Source organism: Tenrec ecaudatus, chromosome 1, assembly GCF_050624435.1.
Source record: "Tenrec ecaudatus isolate mTenEca1 chromosome 1, mTenEca1.hap1, whole genome shotgun sequence".
NCBI lineage: Eukaryota > Metazoa > Chordata > Mammalia > Afrosoricida > Tenrecidae > Tenrec > Tenrec ecaudatus.
In genome coordinates this window covers 250,657,409-250,679,293 of record NC_134530.1, presented here as the reverse complement: position 1 = coordinate 250,679,293, position 21,885 = coordinate 250,657,409, and the positions used below count along the sequence as shown (strand labels likewise).

Below are 21,885 nucleotides of genomic sequence, written 5' to 3'. Positions count from 1 at the left end.
GCACCTTACTCACCTGACCTTTTTTTGTTTCTGCTAATGAAGAGGGGCATGACAGGACAGCAATATGACGAAGTAGAAGAGATGAAGAAAAAAATGAGGGAGGTGCTGTCAGCCATCCAAACAGATGAGTTTGAGAAATGTTTCCAAGAATGGAACACGCAGATTTGACAAATGTGTTAAGTGTAATGGAGAGTACTTTACAGGTGATAAGGTTTTATAAAAAAAAATTAAATACATAGCTTTGGGAAGTTAAGGGGATTCCAGGTGGTGGGATTGTTGGTATCTCCTAGTATGCTAAAAAGGATTTATTTTTTAAAAAATTTTAACATAGCAATTACTCCTCCAGAATTAATCATCTTATCTACTTGTCTTAGTTCTCATTATGAGGTTTTCAGTGCTTTGTAATTGAAGTGTATGGAATCTTACATCATTACTTTTAATCACTCAGATTTGGGGCAATTTTCTTACAACTTTGAAAACCGTGTGTTTAAAGAAATCACCCTAAAGAAAAATTCAGTGATCAGAGAAATGCATGTCAAAACTACAAAAGCATTATTTTGTTTCTATTCAAATTGCAACACATTAAAATCACAAACTATTGCTGCTGCCAAAGATGTGGAACCATAAGGTCTCTAATTAAAGATGCTGGTAGAAGGGTAAATAGGAAAACAATTGGACGTTTTCTCTTAAAGTGATCCCTGTAGTGTGGCTAGAAAGTGGGATTGTGCCACAAATATCCATGGGTTTGGCAGAGGATATTTATATGTATGTATTACCTGTACTTCACATATATCCATGGATGTGCTGAAGCATACTGAAGGTAAAGTTATGAAAACATCTTGAACATTGCCAAACACCTAGAGAGAATGAGTCACTGGGCTTAGGGGGTCAAGACCTTGGCCTCAAGGGACACCGAGGTCAATTAGTCTAACGTAATTCACAAAGACAATGTTCCACGTCCTACTTCGGTGAGTTTGCGTAGTGACTAGAGTCTTAAAAGTTCATAATTGGCCACCTAAGGTGCAATTTTTGGCCTTTCTCATTCAGAAGAAAGCAGCATAGTAAAAATTAAAAGACACATGGAAACAATTAGTACAGAGGACTTATTGACCACATAGGCCCTGAACCAAGAATAATCTAATGGTGTCCCCTACATACCAATTGTTCTGAAAGGGATCACAGAAAATTTTAAATACGGGGAAGGTGAGAGGAGAAAGAGGGAACCAATCACAGTGATCTACATATAGCCCCCTCCCAGGGGGATGGACTAACGAAAAGTAGGTGAAGGAAGACAGCGGTAGATGTAAGATATGAAAAGAAAATTATAAATTATCAAGGGTTCGTGGGGGAAGGTGGGGAAAATGAGCTGATACCAAAGGCTCAAGTAGAAAGAAAATGTTTTGAAAATGATGAGGGCAACATATGTACGAATGTGTTTGACACAATGGATAGATGGGTAGGTTGTGATAAGATCTGTAAGATCCCTCCCCCAATAAAATGATTTTTTTTTAATTCTAAATAGAGTAGGAGAAAAATGAACAAAATCTCAAAAGAGACACTGATAACTGGCAGGACAGAGTTTGGTAGAACCCCCAAAACTCTGGCACACAGACACCATTCAGGTTTAGAATTGAATTATCCCATGTTAGAATCCTTTGCTTTAAGGGCAGAAGGTACTGTTTACCCAAGGACAAGGTTCAGAAAGTTAGAAAGAAAGCGGAAGGGAGGCAGGGAGCACATAGAGGAAGTGGGCTAAGTGTTAAAACACATTAAAGGAATATTGCAGTGGATGATTTGAAACAACGAATAGGAGTCATTGAATGTAAAACTGAAGATCTGCCCTGTAGCCCTTCACCCAACTCACAAAACAGTGTTTTAAAGACTTTGAAAGTTGAAACAATACATACTGCATGACCCAGTAGTTTTACTCCTATTGTAACACTGGAGAAACCCTTTTACAGTCATAATAGAAGGCATAGGCACGAGAACATTTATAACAGCAATATTCACAATAACAAACACCTGGAAACAGTGTCAACAGAAAGTTGAGGTGTAAACTGATATACTCACAAACTGAACCATTATAAAATTATTGGGACATTGAACCTCTAGCAACATGTAGTTATGTAGATGAATCTTAGCACAATTTTGTACTACCCAAGCAAAAAAGTTTAAGTCTCAAAAACTATATATTTGGGGATATCAGAAAGTTTGTGGGAAAATGAAATGAACAGATAATGGAATTTTTTCACACACTTTCTTAAGTTCCATCATGCAGCATGATTCTCATTCCTAAATCTAAAAGAAAAATGAAAATAAGCATACATACTTAAAACAAAAGAATAGCTAATTAAGTTAGAAAGCAAGAGTGGTTCAAGATGAGATATAATCAGTTACTTAATATGGCCCTACTAGCTTTAATTCCTTATGGCACAGTCCATAAGTGGTGTATTATAAAGTCTGGCCTTTCTGTCCTTGGTGACAATCACATTGGAGGGAGTTCTGTGCAACAAGATTAAGGTGGGATTATCCTTAGTCTACTTTACTTGAGTGTGTGACTTAAGTCACACCCTGCTTTCCTTGGGGGTATGGACTGCTAAAAGACTATAACCACACCTCCATATAGGAACCCTCAAAATTAGAAACAGAGAGAGAAATCCCAAGAGCATTGGAAGAAAATCTCCCAGTGCATGTTTAAGAACTCTGAAGTGCCCGAAGCTGGAGGCAGCAGAGTCCAAGTCAAGAAGGCCATGGGACCACAGAACAGAGTAGCAGTGTGGAAACTGAGGCTGTGAGCTGACTTCATGTCCCGCAGAGGCCAAGGGACCACGTGGCTGTGAGACTGAGGACTAAAGAGAGAGATGGCTACTGGCTGAAGTGAGCTGTTGCAATGGACCAATGACTGCATCTTTAATGTTTTCCAAACCTGGTTTGTGGGTCTACCGTATATACTCGAGTATAAGCTGACCCGAATATCAACCAATGCACCTAATTTTACCACAAAAACTTCATTAAAAATGTGCTGGAAAAACAGCTTATACACGAGTATATATGGTATTTACTTCCTTAACCTCCTTAATTGTGAGTATTGTCTATAGAGTACTGTGAGAGGAACAGTTAGTGTTGGAATAGGGTAAAAGAAAGATGCAGCATGGAGGCATATCTGACCTCTGCCTCATGGCAATATTCTACTGCACAATATAATACTTATCCTGCATTGGGAAGACACAGGCAGATGGGATGGAGGAAATTATAGATAAAGACTATCAGTCAAGTATTTCTGCACAAAAAAAGCAAACTCACTGCCACTGAATTGATTGTGCCTCATAGTAAACCTGTAACAACCACAAAAATCTCCATCACATCAAGCAATAAGTACTTTCTTATCACTCACGGCAGGTTCAATTAGATAACTTAGCTGGACATTTCAAAATTGCAGCTAGGTCTACATTTACTGTGTTCTCTTGTACCAGTGGGCAAACGGATTTGTTTTTGTCATTTTTGAAGCACAAGAGCACAAACTCCACTAGGCAAGCTCTTTACACGTCTTGTTTTGTGTCATAGCTGACAGCATTCTGCTGGCTGGAACACACCGCTTGTTAGTGGAGGGAGTGAATAATTTTTACCAGTATCTACGCTGCCATACCGATTATGGTTAAGCTTTACCTTTGTTCTGTGTGGTAGATTCATGGGGGGTTATGGCATTATAAAAAGGAAAGAAAACAAATGACCCAGGGTTATATCATTGTGTGTATGTCATGAACCAGAGTAGGAAAAAATGAAAGTGACTCTCCTAGGTTGTCTTTTCTCTCCCAGTAAGGGTCAAGTTGCTGGGCCATGATTCTCAGTGGTTTCACCATTATGTAAAGCTCCCTCGTGATGTGATCAATGGAGGGATGTAATGTCCTTAATCTGGTTACAGCCCTGGTCCCATGTAAGGAGCGTTTCTTTTTATCCTACAAGAAATAAAAGGAGCAGCAAGCAGAGAGAGACCTGCTGCTACCAAAAAGGAAACGACTGGAGCTGGAGGCCGCATTTGGACCAGGTCCCTAGACTAGGAACTTGCCGGATCCAAGGGAAGATTAACACCAAGACACATAGGGATCTCCAAGTCATTCTGGACCTACAGATGCTGAAGGGAGACAAGATCTTAAGACGTGAGATAATGAGTCAGGAAAAAGAAGTTTATTGAAAATGTGTCTGTTAATAGCAGATAGGATGAAAAGAGTTCTGACAATATGAGCTGATTTTGGACCTCATCTCTAGCTCAGAATGTAGGGTCTGTTCTAACATATTACTCTAGTTATACCTTTTATGCTTGAGCCCAGGTGTTGGCATACATAATGCACCACCACAGACTGATTCCAGTTTGCCACCTGCTCTTGTAAATAAAGTTTTCTCAGAATGTAATCTTGTTCTTTTGTTGCGTGTTGCCTATGGCTGCTTTAATACTGCAGAGAAGTTGCTCTCAACCTTCCTAATGCTGCCACCCTTTCATACAGTTCCTCATGTTGTGGTGACCCCCCAACCACAACATTGTTTTTGTTGCTACTTCATAACTAATTTTGCTACTTTTATGTATCGGGCGACCCCAAAGGGGTCGTGACCCACAGGTTGAGAACTGCTGCTGTAGTGGGAGAGTTGAATAGTTGTGACAAAGACCAGGTTTTTACCCACGTGACACTGGGATGACCATCACCAAATATATCCTTTTGAGAAAAAAAATTGTGCATATCTTAAATTATTTGCTGATTTCTCTGGATTGTATTATTCTTTATGGATTGCGTATTCATAATATTCAATGAAAGGATAAATAATATAATACTCTAAACTACACTATTCCTTTATGATTATTTTAATTGAACGATAAGAGACTGGGTTAGATAGTAATTGAAAATAGAATGAAATTGATTTTTTTAAAAGACTATTATCAACATAATTTTTAAAGCTTTACAATAACCCGTAGGTTATTAATATTTATTTCTCTCAGCATAGGTACAATATTCTAATTGTATTTTAAGAAAATTATCATTAATGTTAAAAGCATTGTAAATAATTAAGGTTATATAATACAGTGGTAATGTTTTAATTCTTTTTTTTTTTTTTTGGATGTTTCAGGTCATGGGAGATAATTTGCTGCTGTCATCTGTCTTTCAATTCTCCAAGAAAATAAGACAATCTATAGATAAAACAGCTGGAAAGATAAGGTACTGTTGTGTTCCACAAACATTTTAAATTAAATTGGTACTCACCACTTGTTCAACTTTTTTTCCCACAACTACTACGATAGCTGTTAAGAACTAATAAAATCAGTGGTACTCACTCAGTCTTACTATTTCCATGTTCCTTACATCTTGAATTTAAGTAATAGCTATGAAGAGGATAAAAAATTTCTAGATAATTAGATTTATAATAAAGAATTAAACAATTATAATCACTTAGGTGAGTTTTATTAGCAAAAAGAATATTTGAACAGTTTTATTGGCATATAATCCACAAGACACACAATTCCATAGTTCATTTGTATCAAGAAAATTTGTCCAAACAGATACTTTTCTTTTACTCTTCAAAAAATATAGTACAAATTTTAAATTAACAGATTTTTGAGGTTTCTTTAATGAAACCTCAAACTTTAGTTTCATCTTCTTCATCAGTAATTGGAATAATGTGTGAACTCTTGAAAACTAAAACACTATGGGTGGTGTAGTTTTAGTTCCATATTTTTAATACCTTTATATTGGATTATAACAATTTTTCCAGTATCTGATACCTTCACTAGACTGAATTCTTATGAATAGGGACTATGTAATTTTGAACTTTGTGAATTCAATAACTTGGAAGACATGGACAAATACTTGGAAAAACAATCCCTCCCTAGATTAGCCTAAGTGGACACCAAGAACCTCAACACACCTATGCCAATAGACACAGACAAGTTTATCAAGGGATTAGCAACACAAAAATCCCGTGGACCAGACTGCTTCACAGGAGAATTCTACCAAGCATTCAGGAAAGAACTGACACCGATCCTACACAAACTCTTCCAGAGCAGAGAAAAAGACGGCAAACTCCAGAACTCCTATGGAGCTAGTGTTACACTGATACCTAAAGTTGGCAATGGTCCCATAAGAATTGAGAACTTTAGACTGATACTCTAATGAACTTCAATGCAAACGTCTTTAGCAAAATACTGGCAAATAGAATTTAGAACATTGTATTCCTTTGTTCCCTGTTATGAAATACGTATCACTGCCATCAAGGTGATTAGACTCATAGCTCACAACCCTATCCCAAGTTTCAGAGAGTAAATTTTTACTAGAACTGACGGCCTCATCTTTCTCCTTTGGGGTAGCCGGTCAGTTTAAAATGTTGACCGGTGATTAGCAGCCCATTATATAACCTACAGTGCCACCAGTAATCTTTAGGAATTGTGTACTTCTTAAATATTTGTTGAACTAAATGGGTGAAGAAATAGCATTGTTTCTTTATACTCTGCAGCTACAAAAGTCATTAGAAATGGGGCTAATCTTGGTTTTTGGAGAGAGGACTATAGTTGATTAAAATGATCAACGTGGCTTGAATGGTTAAAACCTTATTTGATCTCCCTTTGGATATTTTGGGGGGGGGGTGATTTTTTTTGTTTTTCCCAGATGGGGCTTTATCTCTGCTGTTGCATTCTTGATGCCGTTACTTATCCGTCTGTGTTTTCGGCATATGAAGCCCAGCTCGGTTGGCTCTAAAAAGTACAGTAGGAGAGGGAGAAGGGAATAGGCAACCGCTATCAAGAAGTACAAGGAAGAAAGAAAATTTTTTGAAAATGACTGTGGTGGCGATTTTACAGCACTGCTTGATATGACTAAAATATTGAATGGTACTTCTGGAGTATGGGCTAATAAATCTATTTTTAAATAAGAAGGCTAGAGAAAGTAGAATTGTTGAAGAGTTGAGAATGGAAAAAAAGAGACTCTTCAGAAGTGCAAAGGATAGAGGAGTAAAATAGCAGGCAGAAAACTTGAGGGTAGGTTTCACCGCTGTCCTTTATCATGTGACATTAAACTGTTACCTGTTGGCTCTGAGCCCCAATTTCGTCATCTTCAGCAGTTAGTTCCCAGAATGGTGATACTGCCCCCTGGGGGATGCTGGACCAATCCAGGGGGAGGGCTGCAACAGATACCTACACTTTATTCCACATTGTGGACTATAGTACAAAAGTTTTTAGTTGCCTGAAGGGAACTGAGTAATTCTTGTTTATCTTCCTGAAAAGGGGGTGGTAGGCCAAATAAGTTTAGGAACCGATGGTGCACAGGAATTAGCATACTTTAACTTTTTTATATCATAGATTCCCAAACTTATTTGCCCTACTGCCTCCTGATCAGAAAAATGTTATTCAAACCCTTCCCCCCTTTGGCCATTAAAAACTTTTGCCCTTTGTCCCATCCAGGATAGTGTGTAGCTATGTATCTGCTTTAGCAGCACCCTGGGTCATTCTTTCCAGTCTCCAACCCCAAGGGACAGTGCCACCCACTTTGGGAAACACTGGTTTCCACAACAGGATTATTGTGAGGAGGAAAAATTATTTCTAATATATATACATATACACATACTTTAATATGTATGCATAATAATGTCTTTTATGTTTTAAATGAAATACCTGTTTGCTTTTTTTTCAAAATTAAATTTCTACAGGTGGAATCAATGTGTTTTCCTTGGAAAATGTTAACTTCAAAGTAAATTATCCAGTATTATTTTACAACTGTAAATTCATTAATAATTTAAAGCACAGACATTGTCTAAAAGCTCCATATAAATATATTGATGCTTAATTCATTTCTTAACACTATAACAGTGCCAATGTCTGAACATGCTGTGTGAATTACAGTATTCTATATTGCTTTTATGTTCACATAAGGTAGTCTGTCGGTATTTGATGAATACAAGTGAAAGCTTATTAAACAGTGTTTCTAATGAATTATAAGGCCGATTTTCTAGTGTCAGAGAACTCATTTGTTTTAGAAGCCATGATAATTGTTTTCAAAATTATTTTTTAAATTTCTTTAAAAAATAGATTTAATATATTCTAAAAGAACAGCCATTTTAAGAAAATATGTTTCAAGTTTGATATAAAAGAAACTCGATTTATCTTCCAATCAAATATGGAAGGCTGACGTTTTACTTGGCATGTTAAGTGGGTTGTGCCTCCTTTAACCCTTTTCCGTATCGTCCTTAAAAATGTATCCAGATGTACTGCTTACCTCATTGTCTTTTAGTAAAATTTTAATCTACAACTTAGTATGTTAAAAATTACATTCCATCTGTCTTTTCCTTTTTTCTCTTTGTTTTTAAAGGAAAAACAGTACGTGATGCATATACTACATGATACATATGTGTACATGTAACATATTTCACTTTGTCTTTTTTGCTTAATTATATTTTTTTTCCAGAAAAGTGTCAGTAAAATATGTAGACCCACCCCAAAACCCACTGCTATTCAATAGTATAGGATTTCCAAGGCTATAAATCTTCATGGAAGCAGACTGCCACATCTTTTGCCTACAGCGTGGCTGGTGGGTTTGAACCAGCAATGTTTTAGTTAGTAGCCAAATACTGCAACCACTGCAATACCAGAACTAGCTAATATAGAGAATTCTCTCCTAGTGAAATGCAGTTGTGTATTAGCCTCTCATAAGGAGTATCTTCTACATATAAATAACTTTAAAAGCTATATTATTTAAACATTGAACAAAACAGGTATCCCTGATCTTGGGGAATCTATATTCTAGCCCATTCATTGAGCCAATAAACATGTGCTAAACTTAACTGTTTATTCTATTTAACTGTAAGTTATCTTAATTTCATTTTACTTGTATCTTTTATGTTGAGAATTAGATAATAAGGTGCATTTCAAGTTTTTAGTTGGTTTAGACGCCGATACATTCTTCATAAATAATACATTGTATAAAGTTGGATTGGACTTATAAATTAATCCGTTGCTTTTAATCTAATATATCCATTGGTTAATTAATAAGTACTCTAAAACCATCTTCAGCAAGGTATCATATGGATATATGTGTATATATACATATCATATGTATTTCATCTATGACCACATCACTTTCAAGTTTGTTGATATCATACTATTCTTACATATAAAAGAGAACTCTCCTGTACTATGACATACATCAGATAACCAGAGCCAGGTGCGAACCACCATTCCCTAGTGTAATGCCCAACTAAAATTTGCTAGAAAACATTTTTTAATGATAATTAAGTAGTTGAATTCTTTTAAAAAGCTTTAGTGCCCAGTTACCTGGCTTTTGTTTTTAGCAGGGTCACACCTCAGGTTTGGCTCAAAAAGCCAATGTGGTTGAATGATGATATATGATGGTAAGTCAGAAAATATGGCCATTAGGATTCCAATTCACGCATATGATGGGTTCATTCCAAATAAAATGTCTATGTGATCGGTGGATGGCTATGGACAAGTTTTCTCATTAATATCTTTGTCTTAGTCAAAACAGTAGCTTCCCAAAATTTTAAGAAAATTTGAAAATTGCATTGATTAGGAAAATTCCATCAAAAGATTTTTTTTCATCACAATAATGGACCTATAATGAGGGCCATCTTAAGAGAATTCCTAAAACATTATCTCATTCTCCCCACCCCCAGCTCTAATCTTACTCCTTAAGGCTTATTTTTGTTCCTAAAACTCCAGGAAAAATAACTTTTTAAAAGGATTTGAACATTGAAAACATTTTGGGGATGCCCAACCTGCTGTTGTGATATCGTGTAAATTGAAGAGCAAAGAATTCTTAGAGGAAGGATTACTTGATGATAACATAAGAAAGTTGCTAGAATCAAATAAAGAAGGAAAACACAAATGTCAAAGTCTTTGGAACACAGTCAAAACAGTATTCACAGGAAATTTTATAGCAATAAATAACACATCAACAAAGAAGAAATAACTCAAATCAACACCTTAACTTAGAATTTCCAACAATTAGGAAAATAACAGCAAAAAATTACTGTTAGGTGTACCATCAAGTTGGTTCTGACTGATAGCGACTGTGTTGGTCTGGGTTGACTAGAGAAATAAACTCATGGACACTCGTGTATAAGAAAGCTTTATATACAAGAGCAGTTATATATTGAGAAAACATTCCAGCCCGGTCCAAACCCAGTCCATAAGTCCGAAATTAGCCATATGTCCGATTCTAGACCATAAACTTCTCTTTAGACTCAAGCACCCATCCAATGACACCAAATGCAGGAAGAGCACAGGCCAGTGGGTGGAAAGTCTTGTGGATCCAGTGGTGGTGAAAGCATCTCTGCTGGCAGGGGTCTCCACGTGGCTGTTCCAGGGCACTAGCTTAAGCTCCCTGTGTCTTGTCAACAGGAATGTCTTCCAGGGAGTGAGCATCTTGTCAGAAAGAAGACAAAGCAGAGAGTTTATCTTTCCCACCTCCAGTGATCTATTTATCTCCGTAGCACCTCCAAATAAGGTCATCAAGCTGCAACCTGATTGACAGGCTAAACTCCACCCCTCCACAAGTTGACACCAGATTATATAGCTACCACAGTGACCTTGTGTACAACAGAGTGAAACACTGCGCCATCCTCACCATTGTTGTTATGTTAGGGCTCATTGTTGCAGCCACTCTGTCAGTGCTTCTTGTGGAGGGCCGTACTCTCTTTCCCTGCCCCTCTACTGTGCCTAATTTGATGTCCTGCTCCAAAGACTGGTCCAAAATAAGATGACAAACCACTGGCAAATTCAACAAAGGAAAAGGAGGTGCAAATCACACAAATCAGAAGTGAAATAGGTAATCTCACAGCAGAAACTGTTAAATACAAAAGCATAATATAATGGAACACTAAAACTCTGTCTTCCAACAAATGTGAAAACCTAGAAGAATGGACAAATTTATGCAAACATAGCTTATGCAAGCAACATACAATTTGAGATAGAACATTTGAATGGTCACATCTCAAAAGAAGAAACTGAACAGGTCATAAAAATAACTCCCAACCAAAAATATTACTGGCCCAGACAAATTCTCTAGAGGACTTTACCAGACAGTCAGTGAAGAGCTGATACCAATTCTCTTCAAACTATCTCAGAACACAGAAAAGGGTTGACTACACCTGAACAAATCCTTCAAAGCAAACATTCCCAATATCGCCAGAAAAAGACATTGCTGAAAAAGAAAATTGTTTAAAATATTCCTCATGTACATTGATGTAAATTTTTTCAACCACATATTAGCAAACAGTATCCAATAGCATAATGAAAAAGTAATAAAACATGACCAAGTGGGAATCATATCAGATTTGCAAGGATGGTTTAACTTAACATTAAAAAAAGATTCAATGACTTAATCTACCATAACAAAACTAAGGAAAAGAGCCACATGATCATATCAGTTGAAGCAGAAAATGCATTTGACCATCACCCATTCGTAAATAAAAATGCGCAGTAATAGAAGGGAAATTTCTCAACATACTTTAAGGACATACACACAAAAATCAGTGGCCAACATTATTCTCAATAGAGATAGACTGATGGAAAACATTCCCCTTATGAATAGGAGCCAGGCAAGGATAGCCCTAATCACCATTCCTATAAAATACTTTATTGGAAGACCTGGCCAGGGAAATAAGGCAAAAAAAAGGAAGTTAAGGCATCCAATTAGGCAAAGAGGTAAAACATTTTCAGGTAATATGATCTGATACATAAAAAAATCAGTGCATCAAAAATAAAACTACAACCAATAGAAGAGTCCTTCAGCATAGTGTAAGGGTACAAGATAAAAAATTAGTTGGATTCCTCCACATAATAGGTTTCCAAACTTATTTGGCCTGTCATCCTCTTTTCAGAAAAAAATAACTTTGTGTCCCACTGACAGTGAAAAACTTTCACTGTAGCCCTATAATCCAGGACAAAGTGTAGATATTTGCTTTTGTAGCTCACAGCACACGCACGCACGCGTGCACCGACCTGAGGGTGGTATGGCCCACTTTGGGAAACAGCTCTACACTAACAAAGAGAACTCTAAAAAGGAAAACAATGCCATTTACAATAACCACCGCCCCTAAAGATGAATTAGAAATAAGCCTACCCTGAGTTGCACAAAACCTATAGAATATAAAACCCCACTATAGCAAACTAAAGGAAGCTTACATAAATGAAAATATATACTGTGCCCATGGATAGAAAGACTTCACGTTGTGAAAATACCGTTACTCCCCCAAATGACCTACAAATAAAATGCAATCCCAATACAAATTTCATCATCATTCTTACAGAAATTGAAAAATGAATTACCAACTTCATATGGAGTGGAAAGAACCCGTATAATCAAAGCACTACTAAAGGAAAAGTAACAGTGTCACACTCCCTGATGTCCCAGCCCGCTACAGAGCCTGGTGGTGGCTTAATGGCTGACACAGTCCAATGGGACAGATTTGAAAACCTAGAGGCTGTGGGGCCAAACCAGAATACCCATTTTCAGAACGATGGAACTGGCTTTTCACTCATGTAAAAGCGAACTCAAGATGGATCTGATCCCTCAATGTAAAAAATAGAGGCAAACTTAGGGGGCCAACTACATGGCATAAAACTCATTGCCCTCAAGTTGATTCCAACTTACCATGACACGATAGGACAGGAAAGAACCTGCCCCATGGGTTTCCAAGACTAATTTTCTACTGGCATACAAAGCCTTGCCTTTCACCCATAGAGCGGTTAGTGGTTTCAAACTGCTGACCTTGTAGTTAGCAACCCAACATGTAAACACTATCCTACCAAGGTCCTAATAATGCCATACATTCACTCTCGAGTATAACTGAAAGCAGACAATCGAAAACAAAACTAGATCCCTGAAAGGTCCCTCTGAACTATTAGACATTTAGGGCATCAAAAGATTTCACCAAATCAATTTTAAAAAGCATCAAAGACTGGAGACATTATTTTTTTTAAGATTTATCAGACAAGGGACAAATCTTTAAAAATTATAGAAAACATAAGCACACTCTTAAAATGTATAGAAAACATAAGCAGACGACATTTAGGTAGCCTTGTTTGTGATCATTCGCTATTAAACTCAAAACCCAAACCCATGCCCCTCCAGCCAATTTCAACTCAAGGAAGCCCTCTAGCCATTAGAGAAGTGCAAATCAAAACAAAATGTGTTATTACCACTCCCCAACATTGATATAAAAGTTGAAAATAAATACTACTTCGTGTGTAGAGAGACAGAGTAGAACTCGCATACACCACTAGTTGGACTAAAGTGATCAAGTCGCTGTAAGAAATGATACAGTATTTTTTAGAAAAGTTGTAAATAAATATATGATCAGTAACCTGCTACTCAACATGCATCCTAGAGAAGTTAGAGCTGTAACATGACTAGACATATGCACATTCATGTTCATTACAAAACAAAATGTGTTTGAATTGTTGAATGGAAAACCAGATGACTCTGTAAACTTTCACCCACACCACGATAAATTTTTTAACTGCAATAAATAAAAAATTTTAAAAGACAATGCAAAAAAAGTGCTTAATCCTAAGTGAAGGACATTTTTGGAAACATTAGCTCTATATTTTCATATTTTTAATGACTTTTTGTTTCTATGATTGTAGCAATACTTTTGCATTTACCCCTACATTGTCATCATTTTGAAATTTCATTTGAATTCTACTCTAAAATAGAGTATTATAGAAAGAGTATTTATTATATTAATAAATTAATGAAATAACTAGAGGAATAAACAATTATGTCTTCTATAAGTATAAATTTTCCAAATTCATATAGTGATTTATTTATGTGATAATGTCATAGTGGGGTTCCCCCAGTAAAATTATTAATTAAAATTTTAAAAAATATTTACATATCATAAGTGGGGTTCATGGATGGTAGCATTGATTAATATACTTTACTAAACAGAATGTTAGAGGTTCTGGGTCACCCATAGATAACTCCTAAGAGAGGCCTCCCTATCTACTTCCGAAAAACCAGCCATTGAAACTTCTGGAAACCAGTTCTGCTCTGCCACATAGAGGGTTGCCCTGCCTATTCTAGCATACATAGGGTTGCCTTGAGTTGGAAGTGTCTTGACAGCAACTTCTTTTAAGTTTGTAATAGTCAGCACAGCACCTCTTAAAAAGATGGCTGGTAAAGATGTTTCCAGTTTAGAAAATAGGTCAAGAGAATTTCATGTTTTCATAAAGTAAACCTGCATAATGCCCTTGGAAGAAATACAAATATTATTAATTTAATTTACTATTTAATACTTAAAGCAGCTTCCGTTAGTAATTATTTACTTTCTTAATATTGTACTGTATTTGTTTTTATATAAGACAGTTGAAGTAGATTTTCAGACTCAAGAAATTTCAAAAACCTAAAAATTTACTACAATGTATATTTGCCTAATACTGCTGAATTACAGCTCATAAATCTGAAAATATGGGGATAAAAATATACCATATGTGAAAAATCAAGTCATGTTGTACTTCATTATTTTAACATATGAATAATTATCTTTATTGACAATTGCTTCATCAAAAGGAGAGCATCTTAACTCCTGATAGAATACTATTACTAAACTTAAATGAATTAAAGCTTTTAACGAAAAGCACAGTGAGTATTTCAATTTGCAACACTTAAATAATGTTTACATCTTGTTTTATCAGTGAGATATTTTTCTAAATTTATCACAATGTTTATGCCTAATTCATCTTAATTTCATCTTTTATAATATATATCTGAATGGAACTACTTTCACAACAAATGGTGGTTATTTATAGTGTTAATTAAAACGATTAGATAAAATTTTAGAATTATACCCGTGTCTACAACTTATTTTCAGTTATCAGTAAAGAATAAAATAAATAAGTGTTGCATGTATTGATCGTTTATTTCTTTTTAAATACAGATGTCAAATATTACTTTACTGTAAATATTCATTCAATAGTTTCCCTTGCATTTTTGTTTAGTATATTTCCTTTGTGTGACTTCTAAAAGATATATTGTTTTTGGTACTATAATTAACAAAGATTTGTGTTACATTTTTAAAATATGAAAAGTAAAATGCTCATATTTACTCAATTATAGAATATTATTTAAAGACAAAGATCGGAATTGGGATGAAATAGAAAGCAAATTAAGAACTGAAAGTGAAGTACCAATTGTGAAAACTTCAAGCATGGTATGGTAATTTTTTCCTTGAATATTAAAACATTTTATATCAAACTTTCATGTTTAAGAAAAGATTGCATGCCTACACTTGTACTATTTTAAAATATACATGAATGAAAAATATATATAAAGATACAAATATTGGAAGTTTTATGCCGTCCACTCTCTCACAGGGCTTTTAAAATATTGATTGCTTTAAAATAGCAGTGGATATAAAGGGGTAACCTTTTTATGTTTCTCATTATTATACATTCTTGTTTTTGTATTTTAAGGAAATTTCAAACCTCATTGCTCTCGAGTCTGTGCTGACTCATAGGCCCCCTCTAACCGAGACTGTAACTGTTTGCAGGAGTAGAAAGCTCAGTCTTTCTCTAGCGAAGCTCCTGGTGGTTTCCCAATACTGACCTTACTGATGGCAGCCTGACGCTTAAGCACTGTGTAACCTAGGCTCCACATTTTCAATATTCACTTTGTCAAAAGAGCCAAATAACTCAGGTATTCAGTTGGACTGACTTGTTTCCCTTTAATTAATGGAATGCTTATCTCTTCTTTTTTATTTGAATATATTTTTATCACTTAGGAGGTTACCCAAGTATTGAGGTTGCGGTCTATACATTTTTTCCCCAAAATTCATTCACACTTTTATAACACTGCTACAAGAGTTTTAAAATCTTTGGTCATGTAATGGTAAATTATCTTTAAAGTTTTCATCACCCACTACCATTGTTTCATTGAAAAGAATTATTTCAATAATTTAGAGATTTTCAATTTTTCTGAATGCATATCATAACTACTTTGTTAGTAGGGTATACTGATTAATATGAGGGGGCTTCAGAAAGTTAATATAAAATGGAATTGAATTATTAATAAAAAAATTTTGCATGGACTTTCGAAGACGCCTCATAACAGATAGGTGAGGTTAAATGTCAAAAATTAGTTTGAGCGTCATAACCTGTTAAACTAATGTTTGTCAATCCTTTCCTTATAGGAGATTTCTTCAATCTTACAGGAACTGAAAAGAGTTGAAAAGCAATTACAAGGTAAATCTATTGTTGAACTGAGAATTCATTATTTATGATATTTGTCTTCTAAGTAATATTTCTTAAAATATTCTTATTATAATATCATTCAGGTGAGTATAATAACATGTAGGTAAAAAGATGAGGGACTTTCAGAGGGTCCATGTAAAAATTGTATTATCTTTTACTTCTGTTTATTCATTAGCTTATTAAGGCATCCGTGACTAGGGTTCAGCGTATCCAAATTACTCCTCAAAAGGAAGTTTTAAAACCCAATGTAAAAGATCGTGAAATTAAATTTAGAGGATATTTTAGTACTTATATTTGAAAATAGGATAGATGTTATAAACATAATAGTCTATATCCTATAATATGTATTAAATACATGTAATATTGACTTAAAGTGTATATATGCTGTTGAACATTTCATTTAATCAAACCTGTTGTCTCTACTTGTCAAAATGCATTATATTGTTAATATTTTAGTACTAACATCTAGTGTTATGATTTGATTTGAAAATGTTGGTACTTGTGGTCTGTTGCTGGGGCCATTGAGTCCATTCCAACTCACACCACGCCTATCTATAGAGAGCAGAAGGAAACACTGCCCAGACCTACACCACCACCATCATCTTATATTTGAGCCCATTGTGCAGTCATTGTGTCAGTCCATTTCAGTGAGACTTGTCCTTCTCCCTGACCCACTATGTTACTAAGCATAATATTCTCTTACAGTGGTTTCTCCTGATCATGTGTCCAAAGTATATGAAACATTCAAATACATTTATACCCTAATACAAATCTTAGTTGCTTGGCCAAATTATAAGACGTAAATGCATATTGCCCATAGGACCAGGGTAAAAATGGATAGAGAAGAACGTGAAAAAGATATTTGCCTCCTAAGATCTTGCATGAATGGTGGGTTATGCATGTTTTTTTGACTTAGAAAAGTTCCTGCCGATATAACAAGAAGATTCTAGAATCACTGGCTAATTCTACTCAATCTTATTGATAATAGGTATAATGTGAGGATCCTATCCAAGTAATGCTCAATTTTTATTCTGTCCCAAAGCATCTGAAGTTAGTGATACGGGACCATTTGTAAAAATGGCTTCTCAATACAATAGACTTCATTGATAGCATGAAAGTGGGCCTGCTAAATGATTGTTATACCTGTAGTGTTTGCTTTTCTCAAGTCTCCACCCAATGTCATGTTGGAAATCATTGCCTAAAAACTACTTTTCATTCCACAGAAGATCTTTAGTATTGGAAGTTAGTCTTATACTGGTGCCTTGCCAAGGGAGATAGCAGAATCTATGTAGCTTCTTGGGGATGTCATGGAGTAATGAGTACTTAGGCAATAAAGGAACCCAGATGGCTCAGTGATACACACATACTTACACACGCCTGGTGTCCTAGCAGTCTCTCCAGGGTAAGCAGCAACATGCGTTGGAAAACAAACTATGCTGATAGCATTCTAGCACATCTCCAGCCTTTAAGTTTGTCTGAAACACCATCTTGTAACAATTCATCCTCTTGATAAATAGGGTTATAAGTATTTATATAAATTTTAACCAGTATTTCCACTATCCTTTCACATTAATGAAGGCAAGTTTTGAAAAAGTGTGTTTTCAATTTTACATCTCCTTAAGTGTGACTATCCAAATGACCAGAAAAGGCATTCAGACCTTTATATTTGATACTATAGGTCAGCCACATAATTATTGAGAAATTGACTTTAAAATACAATATTGGAAGGATTAATAAAGTTTAAGATTACATGAAGTACCAAATGTTAACGTGTTATCCAAATTACAAGTAATATTCATATCTAAATGTCCCTGTGCAGTTCTTTAATCCCACAATTCCTTTTGTTGCTGTTGTTCTTTCAGCAATCAATGCTATGATTGACCCAGATGGAACATTGGAGGCTCTGAATAACATGGGATTTCCCAGTGCTGTCTTGCCATCTCCACCAAAACAGAAGTCCAGTCCTGTGACTAACCACAGCAGCCCTGGTCAGACACCAACACTTTGCCAAGCAGAAACTAGGGGTCTTCATCCTGCTGCTAACTCGGTCTCAGCCGAGTTTGAGAATGCTGAATCTGAAGCTGACTTCAGTATACATTTCAATAGGTTCAATCCTGATGGAGAAGAAGAAGATGTAACAGTACAGGAATGACTTTCTTTTGAACGTTAAAAATTCTTACCTGTGGAATGACTAGGATTATGGAAGCAGCATAGTGTTGTTGATGTACACAAAACAAGACGGCTTGGTCAACTACCATTTTGTTAGCCCTGTCTTCTTAATTTTATTTATTTCTTTTGTCTATAATATAGTACCATATTAACCCTCTCGAGACATTTCGATAACCATTTTTGCACATATAGGGAAAAGGTGATATTGCAGTTTTGCCTTTTGTAGGTGTATGAAGTCTAAAATTGCATCCTTTCCTTTCATAGATCACTGTTTTGGTTTTAAGCCATGCTGTGACTTCCAAGCAAACTAAATACCAACATTTCCGAAACTTTTCCTCCTGTGCCAAGCTGCTCCCTGAAATAGACTTCCTCTGCATCTGTACAGCTTTGTTTAACAGTTACATTTGCTTCCTAACAATATCATTTATATTAGTGTTCATTTCCATCGGCTAAAATGACATATTACTCTTCACAGTAAAACAAACCTTTCAAAACATTCATTCTTGTCTTCTAAAATTTTCCAACCTCTGTGTGATTTATAAACTTCATTGCTACATAAATTGTCTCGGGGTTTACGGAGTTTATTATGTTTGCACTACGATTTACTGGGAATGGTAGATAGACATATCTATAGATCAGTAAGGACTAATTGTCTTTGTTTGTACATAGGAGATTGCTAATACTGTCTTTGTTTTAACCCCACAGTGTTTTACTCCACTTTCAAAAAGATCAATTTGGCACTTTTTCAATTTTTTTAATGGAAATAAAATTTTGTCTCATTTTAGTTCAAATAATAACTAGAAAGATTAAACTAGTTTAGGTGGAGTATATTTTTTAAAACTAAGAACATGTATATTGGTCCTGTGTTACCAAGTTTATATGTGACAATTTAAAATTTTTCCCTTGAAATGATCATGAGGTTAAAATTTTCTTTCTTAGGAAACTCGGAGAGAGCAAGTTGTCATAAGGTTAGTTGATAGTGTCATTCCCAAGCGACAGTTGCTTGTGTGTTTCCCTGTAGGACGCAATAGTAATTCCTGTGTCAGTCATGCATATAAGGACTCTGGAGAATGACAGTGACAAAGGCTTTGGGCCTATGTTACTAAACAAGCAACTTATGAAAATTATCTTCTCAAGACTTGTTTTTTCTTTCCCATAAGTTCACATTCTTTCCCATAAGTCTAATAAGGAAATCATTTCAGCAATTTGTGTTTCCAGAATACTATAATTTGGATAATCTTAATCCAATAGTATTATTAGACCAGGATTTCCCCCATAATATCCCATAAGTCTGTAAAGGTTAAAACTGCAACTTTTATGAGTGGTCTTTAATATTTCAGCTTAATCTTGTGTTCCATTTGTTTAAGAAACAAGCAAATTCTATGTTTTACAGTTTTACAGGATTTCTAAAATCCTGTGCACTAAAGAATCAATTAATAAAATTTTTTTTGTAGAGATGGAAAACTAAAAGTCTATTACATAATGAATTTTTTAATTTAAAAATGAAAAAGTCAATGAACTTTCTTTTGGTAAACTGAATTCCTCCCATTCCTTCTAAAGGAAGAAGGGGCATGGGGGGTTAGGGGGTTAGGGAGTTGTAAAGACCATGAATACAAAGATAAAAATGCATTGAAGAAACGAAAACATTGAAACAGGGTCAATCCATCTTTTTTTTTTCCTGAAGCAAAAAAATCACCATTATTGTTTCATTTAATATTTGGGTACTGATTATATCTACATGGAAGTAGAAGGTAAGGAGTTATTTAGAAAAAAACTAGAATATACTTACATTATTGTTTATGTGTTTACACAGTTTTGCTCATTGATAAACATTTGGCCTTTTACTGTTATTTTTATTTTGTATGAATACATTATTCTCCTTATTTATTTTTGTTACATTTATTACTTACGTTATTTTGTTATGCATTTACAACTCCATTTTTAAATAAAGTGTTTCTGGAACTTTATACAATGATTGCTTATTTTTTCTACCACCTAGATTGCTAATGCTTCATCAATTTACCAGATACCTGTTTATAAACTATTTTGAAGGTTTGGGTGTGGGGAATAAATAAATGATTTGATGATTTTGGAGAAATCCATGCTTGCTTCTCTCCTTTTTTAAGTGTTAGAATAGCCAGTAATGGAAGTCAAGGGGGAAATATGGAACCTAGGTAGCTCTCAGTTCAAAGGCTGTAATATCCTCCTTCAGCTGGTCTCAAGCACCATGTATACTCATGTACAAGCCAAGTCTTTCCGCACATTTTTAAGGCGAGTTTTGTGGTAAAATCAGGTGCCTCCGCTGTGTTTGGGTCAGCTTATACTAGAGTACATAAGGTAGTTCTCCATGTGCCCTTCTTGCCTGCAGGCATTGTGGTGGTGGTGTGGTTAGGTACTTTAAAATCAGTTGAAATTCAACCCAATGTACAGGAGAACAAAACATGACAGGTGGTCCTACACCATCATTTAAATCAATGTTTGAACCACTGTCTCAGCTCACCTCCTTGTGACTCCTCTTTTTTACTGACCCTTTACCAAACTCGAGGACTTCTCAGGGACTGGTCCCTCCTGATAACATGTCAAAAGCATGTAAGACAAAGTCTGGCCATCTTTGCATCTAAGGGACATTATGGCTGTGCCTCTTGATTTGTTTACTCAGTATTTTTCACCAAAGTATCAATTCTTTAATTTCTTACTCATTTTCCAGCTTTCATTACATACATAGGAGGCAATCAAAAGTATGGCTTCGGTCAGGTGCACCTTACTCTTGAAGGTAGCATCTGTGGTCCTTTTAAACACTAAAGTCTTATAGCAGATTTGACCAATGCATATGCTTTTATATTTCTTGACTGCTATTTTTCATGGGCATTGATTGTGCATCCCAGTAAAATGAAATCCCTGACAACTTCAGTCTTTTCTCATGATGTTTATCACAGTGTTTATTGATCCAACTGTGAGGATTGTTATTTTTAAATGGCGGCGTAATCCATATTGAGAGCTTCAGTCTCTTAGGTTCTACTCTTCACAGTAAGTACTTCTTCACAGCATGTCATTGCTGTATCTCAGATTGCTAATGATTCTTCTCCAGTTCTTATGCCACATTAGTCTACATTTAGTCCAGCTTCTCAGGTTATTTGGCCAGCATACAGATTGAATAATTATGGTGAAAATGCATCTTAAGTCACACCTTTCCTGGTTTCAAAGCACGTATTTTCTATCCCTTTGCTGGAATAACTACTACTTAATCTCTGGACAAATTCTGCAGGATCAGTAATGAAGTGTTCTGGAATTGTTGGGTTTTTCTATGCTATCAATAACCTTTAGGCATGTTCTGTTGGCCTCATACCTCCCCTTACAGTTCCTTGTTCTTGACCATAACAAAACTTTCCCTGGTGGTCCTACTCAACCTGAATAGCCTGACACTTCAAGCCAAGAGCCAGTTTTTTTGAATAGTAAATTAGGTACACCGG

The 21,885-nt window shown here is 35.5% G+C and overlaps 1 protein-coding gene across 12 annotated transcripts in view; it reads left to right on the top strand.

The window, feature by feature from the left end:
* The window catches only part of CEP170 (centrosomal protein 170), a 168,750-nt gene extending 148,364 nt beyond the window's left edge, over positions 1–20,386 (top strand). For 3 of the 12 annotated variants that reach the window (XM_075531083.1, XM_075531132.1, XM_075531162.1), the window contains 4 exons: positions 5,119–5,207; positions 15,114–15,207; positions 16,186–16,237; positions 18,109–20,383. In XM_075531083.1, coding sequence (XP_075387198.1) covers positions 5,119–5,207; positions 15,114–15,207; positions 16,186–16,237; positions 18,109–18,398 — 525 coding nt within the window. In that variant the 3' untranslated portion in view covers positions 18,399–20,383. Of the gene's footprint in view, positions 1–5,118; positions 5,208–15,113; positions 15,208–16,185; positions 16,238–18,108 lie in introns of all 12 variants that reach the window. The other 9 variants (XM_075531135.1, XM_075531091.1, XM_075531075.1 and 6 more) reach the window with 5 other exon arrangements.
* The last annotated feature ends 1,499 nt before the right edge of the window (positions 20,387–21,885 follow it).